This window comes from Nerophis ophidion, linkage group LG06 (assembly GCF_033978795.1).
Source record: "Nerophis ophidion isolate RoL-2023_Sa linkage group LG06, RoL_Noph_v1.0, whole genome shotgun sequence".
Lineage (NCBI taxonomy): Eukaryota > Metazoa > Chordata > Actinopteri > Syngnathiformes > Syngnathidae > Nerophis > Nerophis ophidion.
Genome location: NC_084616.1, coordinates 60278554 through 60306124, shown reverse-complemented (window position 1 = coordinate 60306124; position 27571 = coordinate 60278554). Strand labels below are relative to the sequence as shown.

General features: G+C 39.2%; 1 protein-coding gene across 2 annotated transcripts in view; it reads left to right on the top strand.

Annotated features, from left to right (window-relative positions):
* cacna2d3a (calcium channel, voltage-dependent, alpha 2/delta subunit 3a) overlaps nucleotides 1–27571 on the top strand; it is a 308948-nt gene that overhangs the window by 270913 nt on the left and 10464 nt on the right. For both annotated transcript variants that reach the window (XM_061904454.1, XM_061904455.1), the window contains exons 26-33: nucleotides 7461–7522; nucleotides 8195–8239; nucleotides 8316–8378; nucleotides 13682–13752; nucleotides 17033–17108; nucleotides 17223–17275; nucleotides 17690–17745; nucleotides 21492–21606. In XM_061904454.1, the coding sequence (XP_061760438.1) occupies nucleotides 7461–7522; nucleotides 8195–8239; nucleotides 8316–8378; nucleotides 13682–13752; nucleotides 17033–17108; nucleotides 17223–17275; nucleotides 17690–17745; nucleotides 21492–21606 (541 nt within the window). The remainder of the gene's footprint in view (nucleotides 1–7460; nucleotides 7523–8194; nucleotides 8240–8315; nucleotides 8379–13681; nucleotides 13753–17032; nucleotides 17109–17222; nucleotides 17276–17689; nucleotides 17746–21491; nucleotides 21607–27571) is intronic.

Sequence of the window (27571 nt, the reverse complement as noted above, 5' to 3'; positions counted from 1 at the left end):
AGAGAGTTCCGGTTGGACGTTTTTTCACAAGACACTTTTCCGGCTTTGTCGTTGCACTAGTGAGCCATGGATGAGGAGGAGATGCTGCTCCATTGTTGATTTAAGTAAAGTCTGAATGTCATTGAAACGGTGAGCTCCATCTTTGACATTTCTTTGAGTCCTGCTACAACAAAGATGCCGGGGAGAAGGCGCTGTCGAAGGTGAGCCACGTAAATAGGACCGCCCACAAAACGGCGCATCCTGAAGCGACTGTCAGAAACTTGAAGATGGTCTGTACAACATAATCTACGCAACATTTTGACCAAAGAACCACCATTACATGTTATGTAAACCACTAGATAGTGTTTCAAATTTTGAAAAAAATCATAATATGTCCCCTTTAATACGCCCTGTGGTCCAAAATATACGGTAAATTAAAGATAATTTAAGTTGAGCTTTAGTTCTAGCACTATTTGGCTCATTTTGTTTACTTTCTTGTTATATCCCTACGTACGAGCATTTTGGCTGTTAACCTTGGTCGCATGTAATTTGTCTTACTATATAAGTAGTCCTCAAGCAACCGTTGAGGTTCATTCCATGCCAGGATTATACCTAAGTTTTGTATTTTGCCTTGTGTCTTGGAATTCAATAATTATTTATCTACAAGCGACATGCTGTCCTCCGCATCTTTAGAAGCGCAAAAATCACACCATGTCGGATTGTAACAGGAGAAACCCACCAGAAAAGCAAAGGGTTTCCGAGGAGGACTTCACCATGGAAATGGAGGTATGGACATGGCGGGTGTTAAAGGCAATGGAGACGGAGAGTCTTCTATATTCAGAATGAGCAGTTGATGTGGGGGCCAGATGGCGATCTGGTACCATTTGACTCTGTTTGGGCTGGTGACAATTTAGCTACGCCGCCTTTTGGCGCGCGTCGACGCAGGAGGAGGGGCTTCGGCATGCCACCCAGACACGCAGACTGCACAGTTTCCTTCACCCTGCCAGAGGGAGCCTCTGCAGCGTTCCCGTACACACGAAGTGGAGTTTGGTAAGCCCATTCAATATAATGCCAAACAATCCACGTCTAGGCTCAAGTTCTGCCTTTCAAGGCTCAGGCTGCGCCCACTTAACCCACCCAGATTTGCGAGACTCAAGATCCTGCACTTCCTGTTCCCCAGTCAAACATTCCTCCCTCCAACTACTGACTGTATCTTGAATCCTCTCCCTGATGGGGGAGAAAGTGCTGGTACCCGTGAAGCTGGGGATACACAGTCCCTTCCACTGAGGTCGCCGTCTGTCCCTCCACCACCGGGGGTGCTATCGACTCAAGCTTCAGCTTTGCTTTCTGCTCCAGTACCGCAATCTACTGGGGACCCTCCAGAGATGTACAATGCAGTGTGGATGGACGAGTGGTACCGGAAGGTGTTGAATCTGTGCTGGAAACGGAGGATCAGCTACTTGTGTCCACAGTACCAGCAGCCAAGTTCACCCCAGCTTCAAATCCTGCCCAAGCCAAGCTTGCTCCATCATCAAGGCCTGTCCAACTCAAGCTTGCTCCAGCTTCGACGCCTGCTCAAGCCAAGCTGCCACCTCTTGCATGGCCTCTGCCACCAGTCCTACGACCAGCCAAGCTGCCACCTCCTGCACGGCTCCCGCCGACAATCCTACGTCCGTCCAAACCGCCTGCTGTTCCAGCTCTGCAGACGCCACCAGCTATTCCATTGGGCCTAGAGACACCAACAGCTACTCAAGTGGGCCTGCAGACACCCCTATCCTCGTCTTAAGTGGATCTGCAAACGGCACCATCCTCGTCTAGAGTGGGTTCGCAGATGCCACCATCCTCGTCTCAAGTGGGTCTGCAGACACCACCATTCTCATCTCAAGTGGGTCCGCAGACGCCACCATCCCCGTTTCAAGTAGGTCCAATACTATCATCCTTTTCTCCAGTGGGTCTGACACCACCAGCTCAGCCTCTAGCCCTGCTCGCCTACCGTGGAGGCGTCCATCGGGCGCTCGGGGCCTGCCAAATCGGCCAGTCCATGGAGGCCCTCCGTGCCATCGGCGGCAAATCCCAGGACTTGGGCATGGACCACAATGGCTGCTGAGAAATTATTCTTGCCCATGTCCGCTTCCTCGTCAGACACAAATGTGGCCAATACAAGGATGACCACCGCGGTAGCGACATTAAGGGCTTGAGTGTGGATCTCCGCTAACGCTAGGACTGTGATTGCACACCTATCATGCTCTTCCTCGTCAATTTCACAGGATTTTTACTCGCCGCCGCCACCTGACTGGTTCCCGGTGGCATCGGTAACACAGGGTCTGCCGCCCCGCCTCCAATTTCTCCGGTGACTATGGACTTGTTTTTTTAGGGACGTCTGGAATCTGTCTCTTAAGGAGGTGGGGGGTGGGGGATTTCAGTACATTCTACGAGCATGTTGACGGTTTACTTTATTCACATATAATTTGTCTTATTAAATTAAGTAAGCCTCGAGCAACCCTCAAGGTTCATTCCAGTTTTGTATTTTGCCTTGCGTTTTGGAATTAAATCATTATCTAACCTGCAAGCGACCTGCTGTTCTTCGTATCTTTGGAAGCGCAAACGTCACACCATGTCGGATCGTAATGGTACGTCCTCTATTGCATTACAGCAGCTTCTTAGATATAGACTGTAGTCCTGGAGTTCCTTCACATCCTCCGGTTTTACTGTAGGCCATCAGAGTGCTTTATTGATGTGGAGAGGAATTATTTTGCTGGTTACTAAAGTGATCCTTTAATAAAGGTGTATTGTCAGCTCCTCTGCGTGTCCTGGAATATGCTGTTCCAAGCAGTATAGACAGTCGGAATTGTCGGTGGTGAGTCGCTCAACTCTATGTTCAAATGCCTTCATAAGTGTGCGGTTGTGGGGAAAAAAATAGCTAGTACTTAAGGTGAGTTTGCACCAATTGTGGTAAGAATTGTCTTTTGGCTTTTTCAATCCTAAGTAGAATTCTAATTAATTGTGGTCTTTGAGCCGGTTGTCATCGCTTCCTGCCTGGGATTGTGTTGATGGAATATTGGCGATAAGTGGATTTTGAGTGGATGTTATGACATTTCATCTATGGATTTATAAACCCAGCTCAGCACATAAATTCTGTACACCCCCCCACGTTTTTAAATTATACTTGGGAAAAAATGTATTCTACCCATACAACACTGAGACCTCCTCTAGTAAGTATGACAGATTTAGGGATTTGTCTTAATACTCTTAAGTTCTCGAGTGAGAAGGCAATGTGACTTCTTCTTTTTACCTGTTATGCACTTTGACAGATTTCCTTACATTTTTGCTTGAGACCTGACTGTTTCTCATCATTCCATTTCTCACAACTATTTCTGTTTACTGTCTTCGAAGGGTAAAACAATCATACATCTGTTTTAGCGTCATGATCTAGGAAGCTCTTTCCATTGCCAGGCATCTTGAATTAGCCTTTCCTTTGTGGTTTTACAAGTGGGTGTAGAATCGTTGGGCTGCTAAAAGGATCGGGCAAAACTATGACGCGATAATCTGCACCTGTTCCTCTGGGGGGCAGCTAAAACAGGCCACAGCAGCACACCACTGACCTTAACAATCACACAAAGTACATACCTGATATGTTTTTCCAAATACTGTGTTTTACCAAGTTTACCACTCTACGTGATACTATCCTTAATACACAAAATTAGATACGTCCGATAATATCGGATTGCCGACATGATCGGCCGATAAATGCTTTAAAATGTAATATTGGACATTATCTGTATCGGTTTCCAAATTATCGGTATCGGTGTCAAAAGGAACATTTTTGAGTTTTTAAAACGCCACTGTGTACACGGACATCGAGAGAAGTACAGAGTGCCAATAAACCTTAAAGTCACTGCCTTAGCGTGCCGGCCCAGTCACATAATATCTACGGCTTTTCACATACACAAGTGAATGCAACACATACTTGGTCAACATCCATGCAGGTCACACTGAGGGTAGCCGTCTAAACAACTTTAACACTGTTACAAATATGCGCCACACTGTGAATCCACACCAAACAAGAATGACAAACACATTTCGAGAGAACATCCGGACCGTAACACAACATAAACACAACAGAACAAATACCCAGAACCCTTTACAGCACTAACTCTTCCGGGATGCTACAAGACACTTCTCCCTTGCTCGTGATGGGTCGTGTGCTCCAAGATGGCGCCACTGTAGTGGCTGCTGTTGGCAGGAGTTCTGCGCTCTTGTGTCCTCCATTTGTGTTGCCCTCTTGTTTTCATGTGTTATTATATTTGTATTTGTTTGCCTTTTAATTGGGGACCCTTTTCGACTGTGTGACAAGGGGTGGAACTTTTGTGACTTCTGCGGTGCTTTTTTTGTGGACTTCTGGATCTGCCTCCCGGGAGCCTTTTGGCCATGGAGACCAGCTGCTGGGTCTCTACCATACCAAAGTCCTTTTGGAGAGACCGGAGGAGATGCAGATGAAGAGACAGGACTGCAGAGCTAGTACTGAGCGCCAGGACGGACAAGCTTCACAGTGTCTTGGCTGAATGAGCAGATATCGGACACCTCAGTCTCCTTAAACGCATCCTCGCTCATCCATGCGGACTGGACACTGGCTGAGTTCTTTGGCGGCCGAGAGTGGAGTCAGCTCTTGCTTTGTTGGGTCTGCTCCTGTCTCTGACCATGCTCCCTCCACCCCAGCAGACGGTGGCATGGAACACCGCAGAGGCCACTACAGTCTATATGTTTCTTTTATTTTTTATTCATAGCTGTATGTAGAAGTGGCTGGGTGCATCAGCTCTGCTCTTTTAATGTCTTTAATGTCCTTTGTGTTATTTGATGTGTGATGTTTTCCTCTTACACACATCTAAGAGGGATGCGCGTCATGGCTAGTTGTTTTTTTTCCTTGGCCTCAGTCTAGACGCCCTCTCCAGGGGCCCAGGCTTAGACCGATGTTTTATGCCCCCCTCCCCCTCCCCCTCCTCCCCACACATACATTGTTTTTCTGTTCCTCTTCTTTTTTGTAAGGGACGCCAGAAGTTGGCAGACCCGTCAGCGATCCTGTTTTGTCCCCCTGTATTTTTTGTCTGATCTTGAACAGGATTGTGCTGAAAAAATAAATTTCCCCTCGAGGATTAATAAAGTATCTCTGACCTGATCTGATCTGGTTAGCGCTTTGCATGGCAGTTCCCGCCATCAGTGTGTGAATGTGTGTCTGTAGGTGTGTGTGAATGGGTGAATGTGGAAATAGTGGCAGAACAGCACTATACAAGTATAACCATTTACCATTTATTACATAAACTCAATAAATAATATTTTTCGGACTTAGAATCCTTTCATTTTCTCAAAAATCGACAGTGCGCCTTATAACCCGGTGCGCCTAATGTACGGAATTATTGTGGTTCTGCTTACCGACCTCGAAGCTATTTTATTTGGTACATGGTAGTGATAAGTGTGACAAGCAGATGGCAATCACACATATAAGATATGTATGGGCTGCAAGATGAAGTCAGTAAACAACCCCAAAATATTGATATTTCATTAAAACAGTATAACATTACACACGGTGTCAAAATGTTTTAGTACGACTTTGGTAAGCTATAAAGCCGCACCACTTGATGGATTTTCGGTACTGCAGCTACCGTAGTCAAGCGTACTGTGCTTCAACATACAGTTATTATTATAGCACGTGTATCAGGGCCAAAAATGGTACTTACGTAATAGTAGACATATTATCTGGCGTTTTGTTTTGCAATATTTTGTAAAACCAACTTTTCTTACCTTCTGGTACCTGCTGATGTGTATTTGAGATCTACATAAATCTCGAAAATGTTTGTGCATGCGTAATTGTAGTCCGTGGTGACACCGTAATCGATAAGCTTCTTATTTTTCTCTATCTTCTTGTTATGGGGCTTTCATCATCCGCTGTTGCCATTTCTAATATAAAGTAGCATAAAGTTCTAACTTATATCTTTCAGTAGACTCGCTATGGAAGCACTAAAAACTATAGGTGTAGCTAGTTTACATTATTCACCCACGGAACTTTAGTTATTCGAGAGTTCCTGTCGAATGGTTTTTCACAGGACACATTTCCGGCGTTGTTGCACTAGTGAGCCACGGATGAGGAGATGTTACTCCATTATTGATTTAAGTAAAGTCTGATTGTCATTAAAACAGTTAGCTCTATCTTATGACACTTCTTCAACTCCCGTCCTTGCACGCTACACCGCTACAAAAGTGACTGGGAGAAGACGCTGTCAAAGTTAAGCCACGTAAAAAGGACCGGCCACAAAACGGCGCAACCTGAAGCGACTGTCAGAAAGCAACTTAAGGTCTGTAAAATGACATAATCTATGCAACATTTTGACCAAAAAATAAATAAATTACATGTTATGTAGACCACAAGGAAGTGTTTTCAATGAAAAAAGAAAAAAAGCATAATTTGACCCTTCTAATTCGCCTTATAATCTTTTGTGTGAAAATAGACCTGAATAGACCAGCAGTGCTAGTTATCTGTATGCTCCGAAAAATACGGTACATTATAAGTGATGAGCAACACTTCAACCGACATATCAAAAATGTATAAAAAAAAAATGTGTGCTATTTATTTTCTTATCACAATGAGAAAATCAGTTTGAATGGCTACAATAAGCATGTTTTGCAGTGCAGAGCGTTTCAAAGCGCGGTTTGAAGCATGTTACTGATATTGATAAAGCATGTTCCTCAGGGTCACATGTTCCCCTACTACCCCCCCACCGGCATCACACTTGCCCCACTATTTGAGAAGGATTGATGTTTGGTTACATACCGTATTTTTTGGACCATAAGTTGCAGTTTTTTTCATAGTTTGGCCGGGGGTGTGACTTGTACTCAGGAGCGACTTATGTGTGAAATTACTAACACATTACCGTAATATATCAAATAATATTATTTAGCTCGTTCACGTAAGAGACTAAAAGTATAAGATTTCATTGAATTTAGCAATTAGGAGTGACAGATTGTTTGGTAAACGTATAGCATGTTCTATATGTTATAGTTATTTGAATGACTCTTACTATAATATGTTACGTTAACATACCAGGCACTTTCTCTGTTGGTTATTTATGCATCATATAACGTACACTTATTCAGCCTGTTGTTCACTATTCTTTATGTATTTTAAATTGCCTTTCAAATGTCTATTGTTGGTGTTGGGTTTTATCAAATAAATTTCCCCCAAAAATGCGACTTAGTGACTTATATATGTTTTTTTCCTTCTTTATTGTGCATTTTCGGCAGGTGCGACTTATACTCCGGAGCAACATATATTCTGAAAAATACGGTAGTTATAGATGATGTGATTTAGATAACGGGTCATATCACCATTTTGTTTTATCGAATGCTTTGCAGCAATATAATTGTTTGTAGGCTTTTTTTAGATGGAATTCTGGTATCACATAATAGTAGTTATGTTTCCTATTTTTCAGCTGTGGGAATCCAAATGAAACTAGACTTCTTTCAGAGAAAATTTTGGACAGCCAGCAGACAGGTATGCACAAACACACACATACACACTCACACACACACACACACACACACACAAATATACTGTATACCTAAGGTACACAGTAATTTTCGCCACAAACCATGAATCCTGCAGATGTGCTTAAACCTTTGGCAATGACATGCAATCTTTAGCAGTTAATTCCAATATACAGTTTAGTTAAAATTATCTTGGGCCTAATTCGTGTCTGTAATAGGCATAAACTATTTGGGAATCACAGCAGGTTTATAAACAACATCTGCTGGAAACATTCCATTGAAAGCATTATCAGTGCAGTTTGTGTATTATAGTAATTTCAGAAGGCCCGGTGGCAGTGCTTCAAAATGTTATTTGGAAGCACAAATAATGGTGATGAAAACAGTTTGTACATTATTTAGACAAAGCACAGTAAGAGTTTGGAAAAGGTCATATGGAAGAAAGTATGTTGATTTCCATTTTAGTACGCCAGACTTTGGTTGCGAATGTTTACTAATGTGTTTGTAATTTTCTTTTAAGACTTTCATGTTTAAAGGCTCATTAATGTGTTTGTTCAGTACTGTACATTTAAATCCCCAAGTTTACAAGATAATGAAGGTTAGCCCCTGGTACACAACTTTATATTCTTAGTTAAACATGCATAACATTATATAGACTGTAAAAGTACTTCCTCTTTTCCAGTGTGCCGCCCTTGATGGAAAGTGTTCCATAAGTTGTGATGATGAGGTCAGTTGGCATTTAATTTCCTTCATCTTTTTTTCTGCTCAAATTTTAAATCATTGTTTTTCTTTTTTTCCAATAGGATATTAGTTGTTACCTCATTGACAACAACGGATTCATTCTGGTGGCAGAAGACTATACTCTGGTTAGTCATGCATGTATTACATTGATTTATTTATTAGTTCACTAGAGGCTTACCTAGATATAGTGCACATAATTTTTTTCTTTAGCTTTTAGCAGATTTGTTCTAGGTGCTAACTGTATGACCTTCCTTTGCATCGTCCCCAGACTTGTTTCAAACTCTCAAGCGTCTACAAAAGATCCCATATGAATTTGGAGGTGACGAGGCATCTAGTTATATGCTTGTCAAAGGTTACATCTCATTGCTAGTCACATAAAGGGAATGTGAATATCAATGTATGATCTTCATGTAACAGATGTGAAGAAAGTTGTTTTGGTGTCTTAAGTTTGCTTTCCAGGCATGAAGATTTGAACTACTAGTGTAGCTACAAAGACTGATAATTGACAGAGAATCCTCCACCATTTGGGTGTGTGTCTGTGTGTGTGTCCATCCATCCATTTTATACCGCTTATTCCCTTTGGAGTCGCGGGGGGCGCTGGTGCCTATCTCAGCTCCAATCAGGCGGAAGGCGTCGTACACCCTGGACAGGTCGCCATTTCATCACAGGGCCAACACAGATAGACAAACAACATTCACACTCACATTCACACACTAGGAACCATTTAGTGTTGCCAATCAACAGGTGCATGTTTTTGGAAGTGGGAGGAAGCCGGAGTACCCGGAGGGAACCCACGCATTCACGGGAAGAACATGCAAGCCCGGGATTGAACCCAGGTCTACTCAGGACTTTCGTATTGTGAGACAGACGCACTAACCCCTCTGCCACCGTGAAGCCCTGTGTGTTTGCATGGCCTGTCAAAAAAAAAAAGTTAGATATATTGGGATATATTGGGACGGCGTGGCGCAGTGGGAGAGTGGCCGTGCGCGACCCGAGGGTCCCTGGTTCAAATCCCACCTAGTACCATCCTCGTCACGTTCGTTGTGTCCTGAGCAAGACACTTCACCCTTGCTCCTGATGGGTGCTGGTTGGCGCCTTGCATGGCAGCTCCCTCCATCAGTGTGTGAATGTGTGTGTGAATGGGTAAATGTGGAAGTAGTGTCAAAGCGCTTTGAGTACCTTGAAGGTAGAAAAGCGCTATACAAGTACAACCCATTTATTTATCATTTATATTGTCTATTAAGCAACATCCTTTTATAATTGTATAGCTGCATGTTGGGTTACTTGAAGGCGCTGTTTGAAACTTCCTCAGTGTTAAATTTTTACTTAGAAAAATGTAACAAGAATTCCACCGGCTAGCTTATGTCACTACCAGTGGTTTAACAGAACACATCTGTGTGTATTTTCAGGATTACAAAGTTAATAAAAGGAATAAAGGATTGGTGTTCATGGCGGTCACTCACGTCAACACGTACGCGCAGGGAGTGTGTGCACATATACAAAAGCAGTGCAAGAATAGCAATGAACGGCGTGGCGCAGTGGGAAAGTGGCTGTGCGCAACCCGAGGGGCCCTGGTTCAATCCCCACCTAGTACCAACCTCGTCACGTCCGTTGTGTCCTTGAGCAAGACACTTCACCCTTGCTCCGGATGGGTACTGGTTAGCGCCTTGCATGGCAGCTCCCTCCATCGGTGTGTGAATGTGTGTGTGAATGGGTAAATGTGGAAGTAGTGTCAAAGCGCTTTGAGTACCTTGAAGGTAGAAAAGCGCTATACAAAGTACAACCCATTTATCATTTAACATGCAGTTATGTTGTTGTTAAGATATAATTTACATCCAATGACCCCTATCCCTAATTCTTATTATTAGCTAAGAACACCTAGAGCTAATGCACGTGCATGTGTTACGTACATGCGTAATTACGTCATTACATACGAGAAGCTGTCGGAGGGTGGGATATATTGTGTACAATACATTGGAAAATTAGCGGCTTCACGGTGGAAGAGGGGTTAGTGCGTCTATCTCACAATACGAAGGTCCTGCAGTCCTGGGTTCAATCCCAGGCTGGGGATCTTTCTGTGTGGAGTTTGCATGTCCTCTCCGTGAATGTGTGGGTTCCCTCCGGGTACTCCTGCTTCCTCCCACTTCCAAAGACATGCACCTGTTGATTGGCAACACTAAATGGTCCCTAGTGTGTGAATGTAAGTGTGAATGTTGTCCGTCTATCTGTGTTGGCCCTGCGATGAGGTGGTGACTTGTCCAGGGTGTACACCGCCTTCCGCCCGATTGTAGCTAAGATAGGGACCAGCGCCCCCCGCGACTCCAAAAGGGAATAAGCGGTAGAAAATGGATGGAAATGGATACATTGGAAAGTTAGCGCCCTCTTGGCATCTATATAAATATTGAAAACAGCCCCTTTTTAAAAAGTGATTAAACGCGTCAATGGCCATGTCTCTCTTTGTCCACAAAACAGAATATTGTAGTATTATTATTGTTAGTGATTGTCACTTTGTTGAATGTCCATTACTACCCCGTAGTAGTAGTAGTATCGCGCGCACATGAGTGTAGGTTGCACTCATACAGAGCTTTGATTACCACAAATTGAATTGATGCGTTTCAGTGTGACTGCTGGCAATTTCTTTTTTATGTTGTTAATGTTTTCATTTGTAATATATATTAACATACATCCTGTTTTAAAAAAAGTTCTGAAATTATGAATTTGTAACCCTATTATTTGGTCTTCCACACACTTTGACAGCTGTGGGTTAAAGGCGGGTTACAGTTGCTTTGTTTAGAGGATAGTTTTGTCTTCCTTGCTAGAAGTACTTCCACTTCGTTTCACACACACACACACAGCACAGCAATGCTCCACACGTCTCGCACTATCTTTTTTTTCTTTATCTTCCTCCCCCTTCAGTTCCCTATTTGGGCACACGGAAACAACCAGTAGATTGAACACATTGTTTAGCGCAGGGGTCACCAACCTTTTTTGAAACCAAGAGCTACTTCTTGGTTACTGATTAATGCGAAGGGCTACCAGTTTGATACACACTTAAATAAATTACCAGAAATAGCCAATTTGCTCAATTTACCTTTAATAAATATATATATATATATATATATATATATATATATATATATATATATATATATATATATATATATATATATATATATATATATATGAAATGGGTGTTTCTGTCTGTCATTCCGTCGTACATTTTTTTTTCCTTTTACGGAAGGTTTTTTGTAGAGAATAAATGATGAAAAAACCCCTTAATTGAATGGTTTATAAGAGGAGAAAACACACAAAACATGAAACTTAAATTTTTAAACAGTTTATCTTCAATTTCGACTCTTTAAAATTCAAAATTCAACCGAAAAAAAATGAAGAGAAAAACTAACTAATTCGAATCTTTTTGGAAAAAATAGAATTTATGGAACATCATTAGTAATTTTTCTTGATTAAGATTCATTTTAGAATTTTGATGACATGTTTTAAAGAGGTTAAAATCCACTTTTGAAATAAGATTTAAATTTGATTCTACAGATTTTCTAGATTTGCCAGAATAATTTTTTTGAATTTTAATCATAATAAGTTTGAAGAAATATTTCCCAAATATTCTTCGTCGAAAAAACAGAAGCTAAAATGAAGAATTAAATAAAATGTATTTATTATTCTTTATAATAAAATAAAATAAAAAATACTTGAACATTGATTTAAATTGTGAGGAAAGAAGAGGAAGGAATTTAAAAGGTAAAAAGGTATATGGGTTAAAAAAATCATAAAATGATTTTTAAGGTTGTATTTTTTCCCTAAAATTGTCTTTCTGAAAGTTATAAGAAGCAAAGTCAAAAAAATAAATTAATTTATTTAAACAAGTGAAGACCAAGTCTTTAAAATATTTTCTTGGATTTTCAAATTCTATTTGAGTTTTGTCTCTCTTAGAATTAAAAATAGAGGCAGCTCACTGGTAAGTGCTGCTATTTGAGCTATTTTTAGAACAGACCAGCGGGCGACTCATCTGGTCCTTACGGGCTACTTGGTGCCCGCGGGCACCGCGTTGGTGACCCCTGGTTTAGCCTGTGATATTAGGATCTTAGTAAATCCACCCCTAAATATTTAATATCATAGTATTGAGTAATAATTGTTTTTGTTTGCCCCAGAGTTTTACAAACTAAACCTTCATACACAAATACACTACATACAGTAGATGAAAAAAATGTTGCCATGTTTTTAGCACAAGATTTCTGGAATAGTCATCATATGTTCTCAGACTACAGAAATAGCAACCAAATAAAATGGTGAAAAGGCATATATACATTGAAATATGTTTATTACATGTTGAGAAATTACCATATTTTTTTAGAAATATTTTTAGTAATAAGGAAATAATCCCAGTATTATTTTTAACCAATAATTAGAAAACTGCAATTCTGCAGTATGTTCAAGGTACAGATGTGACTGGGTTGGGTCCCAAAAGGGGGTCATGGACCTCTCTGGAAAGCCATCTTCTCCCACTGTTTATGAAAGTATAAATGCCGTATTTTTCGGAGTATAAGTCGCACCTGCCGAAAATGCATAATAAAGAAGCAAAAAAACATATATAGGTCGCACTGGAGTATAAGTCGCATTTTTGGGGGAAATTTATTGATAAATCCAACACCAAGAATAGACATTTGAAAGGCAATTTCAGATAAATAAAAAATAGTCAACAACAGGCTTTATATGATGCATAAATAACCAACTGAGAAAGTGCCTGGTATGTTAACGTAACATATTATGGTAAGAGTCATTCTAATGACTATAACATATAGAACATGCGTTTACATATACGTTTACCAAACAATCTTTCACTCCTAATCGCTAAATCCGATGAAATCTTATACGTCTAGTCTCTTACGTGAATGAGCTAAATAATATTATTTGATATTTTACGGTAATGTGTTAATAATTTCACACATAAGTCGCTCCAGTGTATAAGTCGCACCCCCGGCCAAACTATAAAAAAAATTGCGACTTATAGTCTGAAAAATACAGCAATCTATTATTTTGTTTTACTGATTTCTTATACATGACATTATTGAGTTTCTCTTCTGCTCTAAACTACATTTTGCGCATATCATTTTCTACAATTGTTTGAAATGATTGCATGTGTTTTTGAATACTAAGAATTAAGACAAACACAATTGCTTGGTGAACTGCGACTTAATAACCATGAGAAAATATGGGTGGCAAGATGAGATGAGTTTAGAACCTCAGCCGTACAGTAATACCCAGTAATACCGTATCAACATACCAATTCTGCCCCCAAGTGGATAACCCAAAAATTAGTATGTCAAGAAGGATTGTGGCATGTGTCAATCTTTCAGAGAGTCTAGCGTTCAGTTTTCATTTCACTGTCATAAGTCTTTTCATTCGTTCTCAGACGGGGAATTTTTTTGGTGAAGCCGAGGGAGCTGTAATGAGTAAACTTCTGCAAATGGGCTCTTTTAAGAGGTGAGTAATCTGCTTTTGTGTGCGTATTTACTTGTGTGTGCGCGTGCATGCGTGCATATTAAAAAACCTACATTCATAAAAATCAGTCTCACAGACAGGCCAGGCCGCATGCAGAATGAGAGCATGTCTCCAATGGCGCTGACAGCCCGGCCAATCATGTTGAGCTATTAAGTGTCGAACTCCGACCCCTTGCTCAGCATTTCTCGTTTCGGGGATTACCGCAAATCTTTTCGTGAAATGAAGGAGAAACTTGAAATTACAGACGCATACAAAGTTTTTTGTAGAGTTGGTGTTCTGTCTGTCTGTCCGGTAAGTAAAACGCAGAGAAGCATGATCATTTATGCAGAAACTTCTTCACTTGTATGATCAATTTGTGGATTTTCAATCCGCAGTTCTAATATTTGGTTCCACACAGATGATTACTACCGCATTTTCAATACTTCAGCCTGGCCGCACCTTATTCAGCCCTTAGAGCATGGGTGTCAAACTCTGGCCCGCCGGCCAAATTTGGCCCTTGAGGCAATATCAAATTAACATTAGAGCTGGCCCGCCGCTGTAACACCACATTCACCGCTAATACTCATACTCATCAACCCTCTCAATTTTCCCGGGAGACTCCCGAAGTTCAGTGCCCCTCCCGAATTTCTCCCGATTTCCACCCGGACAATAATATTGGGGGCGGGCCGTAAAAGCACTGCTTTTGGCGTTCTCTACATGTCGCCACGTCCGATTTTCTTCCATAAAAACAGTGTGCCGGCCCACTTACATAATACACACACACAAGTGTATGCAAGGCATACTTGGTCAACAGCCATACAGGTCACACTGAGGGTGGCCGTATAAAGAAGGTTAACACTGTTACAAATATGCGCCACACTGTGAACCCACAGCAAACAAAAATGACAAACACATTTTGGGAGAACATCTGCACCGTAACACAACATAAACACAACTGGACAAATACCCAGAAGCCCTTGCATCACTAACTCTTCCGGGACACTACAATATACACCCTCCGCTACCACCAAACCCAACTCAAACCCACCGCTGAAAAAAGGCATTCAATTTGTGTTTTTGTTTTATTTGATATGCCATTGATATCTTTTAATTATTATTATTTGAAACTGGATTTTGCATGTCACTATAAAGTTATATAAGCCTTGCTTGGTCAATATTCAATGCAAAACCTGTTTGGGTTCTTATTAAAGGGTTAAGTTGTTCAACCTCGGCCTGCGGCTTTGTTCAGTTTTAAATTTTGGCCCACTCCGTATTTGAGTTTGACACCCCTGCCTTACAGTATCCCGCTTGATAAAATCATTGGGTGACAATTTGGGTTCATCCAAATCTGATAGAGATACATCTGGAGAGCTCACAGCTCAAGTCCTCTTGGATTCAAAAAGACTCATAAGAGCTTTCAGAGAATCTTTAGTTTTGGATGATGAAGATTTGTTTGAAATTGAGCATGACGTAGTGCGTGAATAACGCTGCTTGTGTCCGTCATGCATTAGGATGACGACTTACAGAGCTTATGTTGGTCTTAACGAATGAAACCAATACATTCTGACTACATCACAATCTGTGCAGGATTTAATAATTCATGTGCTAATGCGACCAGTTTTGATCCTGATTAATCCTCAGTGTGAAATCAACACAATAGGTGCCAAAGCCAGAGTGAACTAAGGTTGTCTTGTCCTGAAGTGGACATTATTGAACATATTGTAAACAATTGGATGTACCGTCACTTGCATGAATAATGGCATGCACAATTTATTAATCAGATATATTATTAGCTACATTAGTGCAGGTTAGTTGCTGAAACAATCATGGGACCTGGTTTAGAGCTAATTGGTTGCTGGATGTGTGTTGCAGCTGTGCCACCAAGATTGTGGTAAAGTTTTAACATGGCTGTAGGCCGTGGATCCACAGGGGCCCACTATAACACGTGCATAAACACATTCACACAGAAATGTATATTAAAGATGAAAAACAATTGTGTTTAACTTCTGAGCTGTGTTTGCACTAGGGTTGTACAATATACCAGTACTAGTATATACAGTCGTGGTCAAAAGTTTACTCGCTTTCGGGACGCTCCGTCGTGAATTAATTGATTAACGTGGACCCCGACTTAAACAAGTTGAAAAACGTATTCAGGTGTTACCATTTAGTGGTCAATTGTACGGAATATGTACTGTACTGTGCAATCTACTAATAAAAGTTTCATATAATCAATCAATCAAAGGTGAGGTGTCCATAACAATCATCAATATAACCCAATAGAGTTCCACAATAGAGTTCTCAAAATAATTTCAAGATGTATTAATACCTCTCTTATTTAATAAGTACAGTGTACAGGCCACCACAGTGTATATGTTTCTTTTACCATTTATTCATAGCTGTGTGTAGAAGTGGCTGGTTGTATCCGCTGCTTTAATGTCTTTCAAGTCCTTCGTGTTCTTTGATGTTTGATATTTCCCTCTTACACACATGTGAGAGGGATGTGTACTATGGCTATGACTTGTTGTTGTTTTTTTCCCTTGGCCTCAGTCTGGACCCCCTCCCCAGGGCCCAGGTTTAGACCGATTTTTTTTATTTTATTTTATTTTGATCTTCTATTTTTTTTCTCCCATTCCCCCCCACTTGTTTACCTGTATCCCACCTTTTTTTTAAGGGGCGCTGGAAGCCGGCAGACCCGTCAGCGATCCTGTTCTGTTTCCCTGTAATGTTTGTCTGATCTTGAATGGGATTGTGCTGAAAATTGTAATTTTCCTGAAGGAATAAATAAAGTACTATCTAATCTAATCTAATCTAATAAACACATGTATTGAATTCCTGATTTCCTGTGGGGTGTATCTGAGAGTAAATACTCGATTGGTTTGAAAAGGTTAAGGTAGATTAAGTATGTAAGTCAGTTTGTTTCGATAACCCCAGCCCATGCAGCCCTCACACCCTGGATGTTCTACTAAGCCCTTAGTTCCATCAAAGTCTTTATCGACTGTACTATACTTTACACCTCCACTCACTTTGGAGGACCTCTCAGGAGGTTTCCAGCTTTCCACTTTTTTGACGATGCCCTTTTTCAACATATTCTTTCTGCATTATGTCCAAACATAAAGCCGTAATTGTAGAGAGAAGATTTCCTACCCCCTTACCGACAAGAGCGCCCAAAGATCTGCAGCCACTTAATGATTGTAAATACAAGTGATCCAAAACCTGTATGGATTTGGGGGGGGATATCATAAATACTGTACATTTTGAAAACTTTTTTTTTTTCTGTTATCAGGGTGACACTGTATGACTACCAGGCGCTTTGCTGGGTGTTTTCGGAGAGTAGTGGCAGTGGACACACACTGTTGGATGTGAGTATTGCACTGCTACGACCTTTTTTGGCAGAACAAAACTGACACACTCTTGGCTGCATCAACATGTATGTGTACATTGTGTTTGTGGTAAAATGTATCTTCCTTTTTTAGCCTTACTTTGCCTTCCTCTCAGCTGTGAAGTGGATCCTCACGGAGCTTGTCATGTAAGACTTGAGTGGATGTCTGGTTGCAATAGCTGGATTCGTCATTTGTTTATAAAGGATCCAATCGACTTTGATTGGTTGTTTGTGCCATCTGTATATTTGTTTGTGAGCGTCTACTCACGCATGTTGACGTGAACTCTTAATAGCTGCCTGATGTTTCCTGACTACGATGCCACTGCGGCGGCAGAATGTGCCCAGGTGCTCTGTTGTCACCACAGTCTCATCAGTGTAAACATTGTCACCGGCTTTATTTGCATGTTAAAGGAATTATTAACACATTTATTTCCATCAATGTTACACTTTTTGTTCAATATTAGCATTTAATTTTCAGTCCAGAATATAATAACATAGATGTCAAAAATGTGTATTAAATTAACTAGTTACGTTATATCAATGTTATTTTTTATATCATAGATTCTTGGTTGAGTTCAACCTGTATGGCTGGTGGCAGTCTGACCTTACTGCAAAAGGTAAGAACACACACACTCACAAATTCGGTGAGCATATATTCTGGTTTACTTTGGATATATTTTGTGTCATCATTAAAATGTAAGCAAGCTTGTTTTAGTTTTTATTTTTAAACCCTCATTTTTGAAGACATTGTTTGCTACAATTATGTAGTGTGTTTGCCACGAATGGATGCTGAATTACCCAGGAAGTGTATTCTTAAATGTATATAAATGATTAGCTCTGTAAAACAAACCCCGTTTCCATATGAGTTGATAAATTGGGTTAGATGTAAATATAAATGGAATACAATGATTTGCAAATCATTTTCAACCCGTATTCGGTTGAATATGCTACAAAGACAAGGTATTTGATGTTCAAACTGATAAATATTTTTATTTTATGGCAAATAATCCTTAACTTTAGAATTTGATGCCAGCAACACGTCACAAAGAAGTTGGGAAAGGTGGCAATAAATACTAATAAAGTTGAGGAATGCTCATCAAACACTTATTTGGAACATCCCACAGGTGTGCAGGCTAATTGTGAACAGGTGGGTGCCATGATTGGGTATAAAAGCAGCTTCCCAAAAAATGCTCAGTCTTTCACAAGAAAGGATGGGGCGAGGTACACCCCTTTGTCCACAACTGCGTGAGCAAATAGTCAAACAGTTTAAGAACAACGTTTCTCAAAGTGCTATTGCAAGAAATTTAGGGATTTCAACATAAACGGTCCATGATATCATCAAAAGGTTCAGAGAATCTGGAGTAATCACTCCATGTAAGCGGCATGGCCAGAAACCAACATTGAATGACCGTCACCTTCGATCCCTCAGACGGCACTTTATCAAAAAACGACATCAATCTCTAAAGGATATGACCACATTGGCTCAGGAACACTTCAGAAAACCACCCTCACTAATACAGTTTGTCGCTACATCTGTTAGTGCAAGTTAAAGCTCTACTATGCAAAGCGAAAACCATTTATCAACAACACCCAGAAACGCCGCCAGCTTCGCTGGGCCCGAGATCATCTAAAATAGACTGATGCAAAGTGGAAAAGTGTTCTGTGGTCTGACGAGTCCACATTTCAATTTTTTGGGGGAAACTGTGGACGTTGTGTCCTCCGTATAGAAGAGGAAACGAACCATCCGGACTGTTCTAGGTGCAAAGATGAAAAGCCAGCATGTGTGATGGTATGGGGGTGTATTAGTCCCCAAGGAATGGGTAACTTACACAATTAATGCTGAAAGGTACATACAGGTTTTGGAGCAACATATGTTGCCATCCAAGCAGATTTATCATGGACGCTCCTGCTTATTTCAGGAAGAAATGCCAAGCTGCATGTTACAACAGTGTAGCTTCGTAGTAAATGAGTGCAGGTACTAGACTGGCCTGCCTGGAGTCCAGACCTGTCTCCCTTGGAAAATGTGTGGCGCATTATGAAGCAAAAAATATGACAGCGGAGAACCCCGGACTGTTGAACGACTGAAGCTCTACATAAAACAAGAATGGGAAAGAATTCCACTTTCAATGCTTCAACAATTAGTTTCCTCAGTTCCCAAACGTTTATTGAGTGTTGTTAAAAGAAAAGGTGATGTAACACAGTGGTGAACATGCCCTTTCCCAACTACTTTGGCACGTGTTGCAGCCATGAAATTCTAAGTTAATTATTATTTGCAAAAAAAAATAAAGTTTATAAGTTTGAACATCAAATATCATGTCTTTGTAGTGCATTCAATTGAATATGGGTTGAAAAGGATTTGCAAAAAAATTGTATTCCGTTTATATTTACATCTAATAGAAGTTCCCAACTCATATGGAAACGGGGTTTGTATAATATTAAACAAGTATTTGCCTTAAGTACTGACATTTTTTTATTTTTTTATATTTATTTATTCATTTGATAGAGAAATCATAATACAGGTAATGAGAAAACAGAAACTTCCCCCACCCCCCCCCCAAAAAAATGAATTAAATCCAAAATATATATATTACAAACAAATAATAGAAGTAAATTAATAACACACCCTCCGACCCCCCGTCCTACATTTCAGTCACAGTGGGTGGCAATGTACTGCCTTCCTATTCACCACAAGCAGATAGAGAATCATACTAACTGACTAAAAGGGAAAAAAAGTTACAACAAAAATAAAAAAATACAAACATACAGAGAAGTTTCACTGAATAAAAACAATAACAACAACAAAATTGAGGTAAGTGGAAAAGTTCATTTGCAACAGTGAGTGTCACGTTTATCCTATAGTGTCTTTAATTTAGCTATATGTAACTAATTATGCAGCCCCAGGTCAAGTCAAATTGTTTTGGTGTACCCCTCATAGTATAATTGATAATTATACTGAAATAATGTTTTAATCAGTTTATAAATTATGTCCTTCAATGATCAGGTTGTGTATTATGTACTGAATACAAAGATTTTTTTTTTCTTTCAAATAAACCTACAATAACCATTTGTTTCCATTTTGACAAACCTGTTTTGCAGACCAACATGTAAACTGAGCCATTAACTGTTTGAACAAAGTCGATGAAAACAATACCAGTGTTTGACATCATGATTCAATTGTAATGCATAAAATTGAATAAAAGAAACATTAATCCAAAAACCAAAAGCTAAAGCCCGCCCGAACATGAGATTATCCCAAGTGACCTCAGCAATGGTGTGCATCTGTCAGCATGCACATGTGGTTTTAGTGGTATACCCAAAAAATATGAGCTGTAGGACCATGCATAAAATTAGTATTAGTAAGCAATATCCAAGTTGGGTTAGTAAACTGACTTTTTTGTTTTTCTTCACTGTCCTCATTTTCTTCCATGCATACATTTGATTAAATGAATTCAAGGTTTGGAACATTACGATGCCTGATCCATGGTGGCGTGGTGAATACTGAACGCCTGGCTGGAATTAAAACTGGTCTCACTATCATATTGCAGTATTCATTTGAGCCAAAACTAATATGTTGTGTTTGGTTGAGAGAGAGAGGGGGGAGAATGACAGAACCACAAAATGAAAGTCAATGCTTTCCACACATCCGCTTATCATGAATGAAGGGAAGCTGAGCTCTGTTGCTCTCCAAGCAGTCGGCACAATTTCACAGCTGGCTGGCCTCAGGTCTTAGTGGCACTCTCTTTATCTTTTTACAATGCAAACATGGGCCTGTGATACTCAGCTGACATGCACCAAATTATCCGCCTGTAAGTCAGTCTACACCGCCTACCAAATGTAACTAATCCCATACGTTAATGCATGTAGGAACACGTGCACACATTAACGGCCAGTAATTAAACGATTCCATTTAAATTGCAGAAAGAATTCACCTTCTCTTGAAGGCTTGCTTGGGGAAAAAATGTTACTGCTTATGAAAGGAAGCCACTTATCTTTAAATGTTTATTTTTATAGCATGCAAAGTCGGATTAGCCTTCGTTTTGATAAGACTGCTGGAAACATTGACCCGGATAGAACATTTCAAACCAATCTTTCACAATGTTGTTTAGTTTTCCAGCCTCTGGGTGGCAGGAGTGTTCAACATAAGCTTAGTTTCACCTTTTAAACATCCTCAGCAGAACTGCTTGACAAATACTGTTTTCTCTCAAGTGCGTATATTTACAAGGATGTGGTGTGTCTGTTTGCTTGTATTCTGTTTGCATAACTATTTTGGCACTTTAGGTTCCGGGAAACCCTCAACTAACCCCTTGTCCATTTCTTACATACTCATCCTTTTTCCTTTCATCGTGTTCCCCTATTTGTTCAGCTCAGAGAATGGGCCGAAGCATGCAGGTACCATGTGACACCGAGTACCCGGCCTTCATCTCGGAGAGAACCATCAAAGAAAACACAGGAAATGTCGACTGTGGCGACTGCTTCAAGTATGAGATACACAAACATAGGCCCCGTTTACACACAACACCAAGACAGATTTTTGTGCTTGACAAATCCGGTATTTTTTGCCCAGTCTAAACACTACAAAATATATATATATATATATATATATATATATATATATATATATATATATATATATATATATATATATATATATATATATATATATATATATATATATATATATATATAATCTATGAATTGATTAAACAAGACGAAAAACTTATTCAGGTGTTAGGGATGTTAGGGATGAAATAGCCTCCGTGTTTAAAAAACACAGAGGCTATTTCATCCCTACAAGCCAGTTTTATCTGCTGTTCAGGGGATTTTCCCCTGAAGAGCAGGCAAACCTGCGAAACAGGACATATATATATATATATATATATATATATATATATATATATATATAATATATATATATATATATATTTAAACCCCTCATGAAACAGTTCTGTAGAGATGAAGCAGTCTTGTGATTTTTCCCACACCTACATATATATATATATATATATATATATATATATATATATATATATATATATATATATATATATATATATGTATATATATATATGTATATATATATATATATAATAGTCAAGATTTCTGTGGTTTATCCGTTATACAGTGCTCAATGCCAGGGTAGAGCGTAATATACATTAGGTCAGGAAAAAACGGGATTTTCCCCTGAAAAGCAGGGAAACCTGCGAAACTGGTTTGTGGGGATGAAAAAGCCTCAGTATTTTTTCCTGACCTAACGTATATATGTATGTATATATATATATATATATATATATATATATATATATATATATATATATATATATATATATATATATACAGTACGCATGAAGGACCAGAAATGACGTGTACGTTGTGGCATATTTGCTAACATGTTACGTATATTGCTTGAATTTTTTACGTAAGTGAGTTAAAAGATAAAGCTAACGTAGATTCAGGCTAATATCTGCGTCTCCTATATTTAACAGCCTTTAAAAGATTAGAACCTTTACAAATATCTTACACTATGTATAATCCATATATACATTTTATAACTTTCATTTATTTTCATGAAAAAAACTACTGTACATGGTTGTCCGGAGGCCTCTAACAGCTCATCAGGCAAGCTCTCACCTCTTTCCAAAATAACTTACGTGCAATTCATATAGGTCATTCATTTGGTAACACATGCTGGCAGTTAGCAATGTGAGGCATTTTAAGACGAAAAAGTGAGGTGGTAAAAAAGGCTTCCTTTTAAAAATGGGAAAATTGAGTGTGGTCCCCGTTAACAATTTGCGTTTTTCTGTCAGGCAATTGCGGGGTGTTCTCCGGAACCTTGCGATTGGGCCTTCATTGCTCCCAGCTGTGGAATGGCCAGAGAGAAGTGTGTGTGTGTTTGCGTTTGCGCGTGTGTGCGTGCGTGCGTGCGTGTGTGTGTGTGTGTGTCTGTGTGTGTGTGTGTGTGTGTGTGTGTGTGTGTGTGTGTGTGTGTGTGTGTGTGTGTGTGTGTGTATGGCAACCCTCATACACCACTTTACACAATTTATCTGCAGGATTGCCAAACATAAAAAAAATACTCAGTTTTAATTGACTCTGTCAGAGATGTATTGATTCAATAACAATAGTTTGTTTAAGTATGTATTTATTCTTAGTGTGTTATGTGTAAGTTATCATATTTATGTTACTGTTTAGGCAAAAAAAACTGACGAATTAGCCAAACACACAGCAAGTACTCACACATCAAGGCAAACAAAACAACGATAAGGGAATTAACCCAAAAAGTTTACATTAAATTCTACCTTATTTTTCGTACTATAACTCGCAGTGTATTTCATTGTTTGGCTGGGGGTGCGACAAATACTCTGGATCGACTTATGTTTGAAATTATTAACACATTACCGTAAAATATCAAATAATATTATTTTTTGCATTCGCGGAAGAGACGAAGAAAATGTCAGCAATTGTCACACACACGTCAAACAATAAGAATTTGCGGGTGAGGGTCATGGCAGAAGTGAATTGTGGGTCATGGAATGCTAACTGCTACATGCTACTGTATATGCTACTGCCGTAGCTATTAAAATGGATCATTTCATCGTTGGCGGTAACTTATAAAAACTGAGAAGGGCTGAAAAGGAGATCATGTACTACAGATTACAAACTGGATGTAGTGAAATATGCAGCAGAAAACGACAAGAGGAAGCGGTGCATACCTTTGGAGTTGGCAGAGTTGTTTAGAAGCGACATCGAGGAAGAAGATTTCATCGGATTTATCGATTAGGAGTGACAGATTGTTTGGTAAACATATAGCATGTTCTATATGTTATAGTTATTTGAATGACTCTTACCATAATATGTTACGTTAACATACCAGGCACCTTCTCAGTTGGTTATTTATGCGTCATATAACGTACACTTATTCAGCCTGTTGTTCACTATTCTTTATTCATTTTAAATTGCCTTTCAAATGTCGGTTCTTGGCGTTGGATTTTATCAAATGAATTTCCCCCAAAAATGCGATTTATACTCCACTGCGACGTATATATGTTTTTTTCCTTCTTTATTATGCATTGTCGGCCGGTGCGACGTATACTCCGGAGCGATTTATAATCCGAAAAATACGGTATCAAGGTTGAATTTGAACGTTTTGGCAAAAAGTTGACTGGATTGTTTTTGATATTTCAGTAACATGTTTTTTCAGTCTTAGCTATATGTATGTACAGTACACTGCCTGACTGATATAAAAGTCCCCACCTGGATATTATTAAGCAAACAGGTATGATGAGCCTTCCACTGGATAATGACTTCATGTGTGATTATGTTTCAGCTGGCAACAAGTTATTTAACCCTAACTGATGCAGCAAGTAGCTTCGACCAAAGATCAAGATCAAGAAGCGTTTGGCATCAAGCATGAGAAAATAGCTCGGGCGATTGCTGAAATACTAAAATTGTGTTAAGAACTGTACAACGCATTATTCAAAAGTAGAAGGAGAGTAGTGGATACTTTGCACAGTGATCCGGATGTCCTCTTATCAACAGTGTTAGGAAAAATGTTGTCTAATGATAACGGTGTTACTCACGCCATTACTTTAACGAGTAAGAAGTAATCTAATGTTACCGATGTATTAGATGTAACGTGGCACGATACTTTTGATATGGCTGTTGTATGTCAACAAGACAGTGTCAGAAGCACAGCAAGTTCAATGCAGGAAGTAACTTTTTACTAATGAAAGCAACAACCAGCATCACAGTTTCCAATAATTTCCACAACTCTTATTTTTTTGTGATAGAGTGATTGAAGCATGTACTTGTTTTCACAAAAAAACATTCATGAAATTCATGAAATTTTTTTATGGGTCTTCTGAAAATATGACCAAATCTGCTGAGTCAAAAGTATACATACAGCAATGTTAATATTTGGTTACATGTCCCTTGGCAAGTTTCACTGCAATAAGGCGCTTTTGGTAGCCATCCACAAGCTTCTGGCAAGTTTCTGGTTGAATTTTTGACCACTCTTCTTGACAAAATTCGTGCAGTTCAGCTAAATTTGTTGGTTTTCTAACATGGACTTGTTTCTTCAGCATTGTCCACATGTTTAAGTCAGGACTTTGGGAAGGCCATTTTAAAACCTTAATTCTAGTAATTATTCATTTTAGCAATTCGTTGAGCACTTTTTGTGTGTTGGGGGTCATTGTTCTGTTGGAACAACCAACTGCGCCCAAGACCAAACCTCTGGGCTGATGATTTTAGATTGTCCTCAAAAATTTGGAGGTAATCCTTCATTTTCTTTGTCCCATTTACTCTCTGTAAAGCACCAGTTCCATTGGCAGCAAAACAGGCCTAGATCGTAATACCAGCATAGTACACCATGCTTGAAGGTAGGGTTGGTGTTCCTGGGATTAAAAGCCTCACCTTTTCACCTCAAAACATATTGCTGGGTATTGTGGCCAAACAGCTCAATTTTTGTTTCATCTGACCACAGAACTTTCCTCCAGAAGGTCTTATCTGTGTCCATGTGATGTCAGATGAAACAAAAAGTGAGCTGTTTGGCCACAATACCCAGCGATATGCCTTCCAAAAAAAACACGAAACGACACAGGAGGTCCTTCATACCGACAGCCATCAGACTGTATAATGTATATGTTCCTTCTTGACTGCACTTAAATGTAGAATATATGTAGAATATATTTATATTATCCATATATTATATATCATATACATAATATATGTTATATATTATTTATTATTATTACTGTCTATTGTGAGCCAACTGTGGCGCTGAATTTCCCCCAGGGATCAATGAAGTACTTTCTATTCTATTCTATTCTATTCCCAAAGTCTTGACTTAAAGGCCTACTGAAACCCACTACTACCCACCACGCAGTCTGATAGTTTATATATCAATGATGAAATATTAACATTGCAACACATGCCAATACGGCCTTTTTAGTTTACTAAATTACAATTTTAAATTTCGTCTTCTATTTTGGTTTCATCTGACCACATGATATTCTCCCAATCCTCTGCTCTATCATCCATGTATCCATTTTGGTATAAACTCAACTCGTCGTGTTTGGAGGAAGAAGAATACTGAGTTGCATCCCAAGAACACCACACCTACTGTGAAGCATGGGGGTGGAAACATCATGCTTTGGGGCTGTTTTTCTGCTAAGGGGACAGGACGATTGATCCGTGTTAAGGAAAGAATGAATGGGGCCATGTATCGTGAGATTTTGAGCCAAAACTTCCTTCCATCAGTGAGAGCTTTGAATGGTTGACCAAATACTTATTTTCCACCATAATTTACAAATGAATTATTTAACAATCCTACAATGTGAATTCCTGGATTTTTTTTTTTTTCCACATTCTGTCTCTCACAGTTGAAGTGTACCTATGAAGAAAATTACAGACCTCTGTCATCATTTTAAGTGGGAGAACTTGCACAATCGGTCGCTGACTAAATACTTTTTTTGCCCCACTGTATATATATATATATATATATATATATTTTGTATTATTTTTTTAATAACGTGTTAGTTACTTTCTCTAGTAATTAATTACATTTAGTAAAGGGTAATTCCATTAGTAATTGTATTACTTTTCTGGTAAAGTACAATCAAATACTTTTTAAAAGTAATTTTCTGAACACTGCATATCAATTCAAGATTTCACTGAAAAAGGAATGCATACTTGGACATAAATTAATGGTGGGACATGGCAGAAGCTTGTGGAAATAATGCCACAGCAAATAAGTGCCATAATCAAAGCGAAAGGCAATCCAATGAAATAGTAGATTGTTTGACCATTTTTTTGGCCGAGCAGTATACTTTGGAATTACTTTTGGATGACAAAATTAAACACAAAACTAGAACAATCATATGGTATAAAGCCTAATAATGATAAAAAAAACAGAAAAGCAGTTCATGGGAATGAACTTTACCAACAATAATTACAGTTGCACATGAAGTTTTTTTCTCTAGACTGCGAGGTGCTGGTAAGTTTAATGAGCAACAGCTTCAGGACCTAAGTGGGACATTAAGATGCTGTTTCATCAGCTGGACTTTTTTTTGTCATTTTTTTCCCAGCCGAAATAGTCAGTATTCTGTCTTTTGTAACATTATTTTGTTCGTAGTCTTAATAGAGTACTAAAGTTAATTTCATTACAAGAAACAGATCCTGTCAGTGTTATTGCAAATGAACGTTTTTTTTTGTTTTTTTTTAGTTGGTATTATTTTATGGTAATGTTTCAAGTGTTTGAACAACCACCCAAAGATTCACACCCAAAAAAACCTCACTGAATTAATATGTGCGGAACCACATACAGTTATAACGATCATATTTCTCATCTATGATGACAGATGAAAACCGCACATGCATTTATGGATTAGTTATGCCATGATGAAAAAAATGGAAACTATGAACACGTCTATTAAGCCAAGTGAGCAAAGT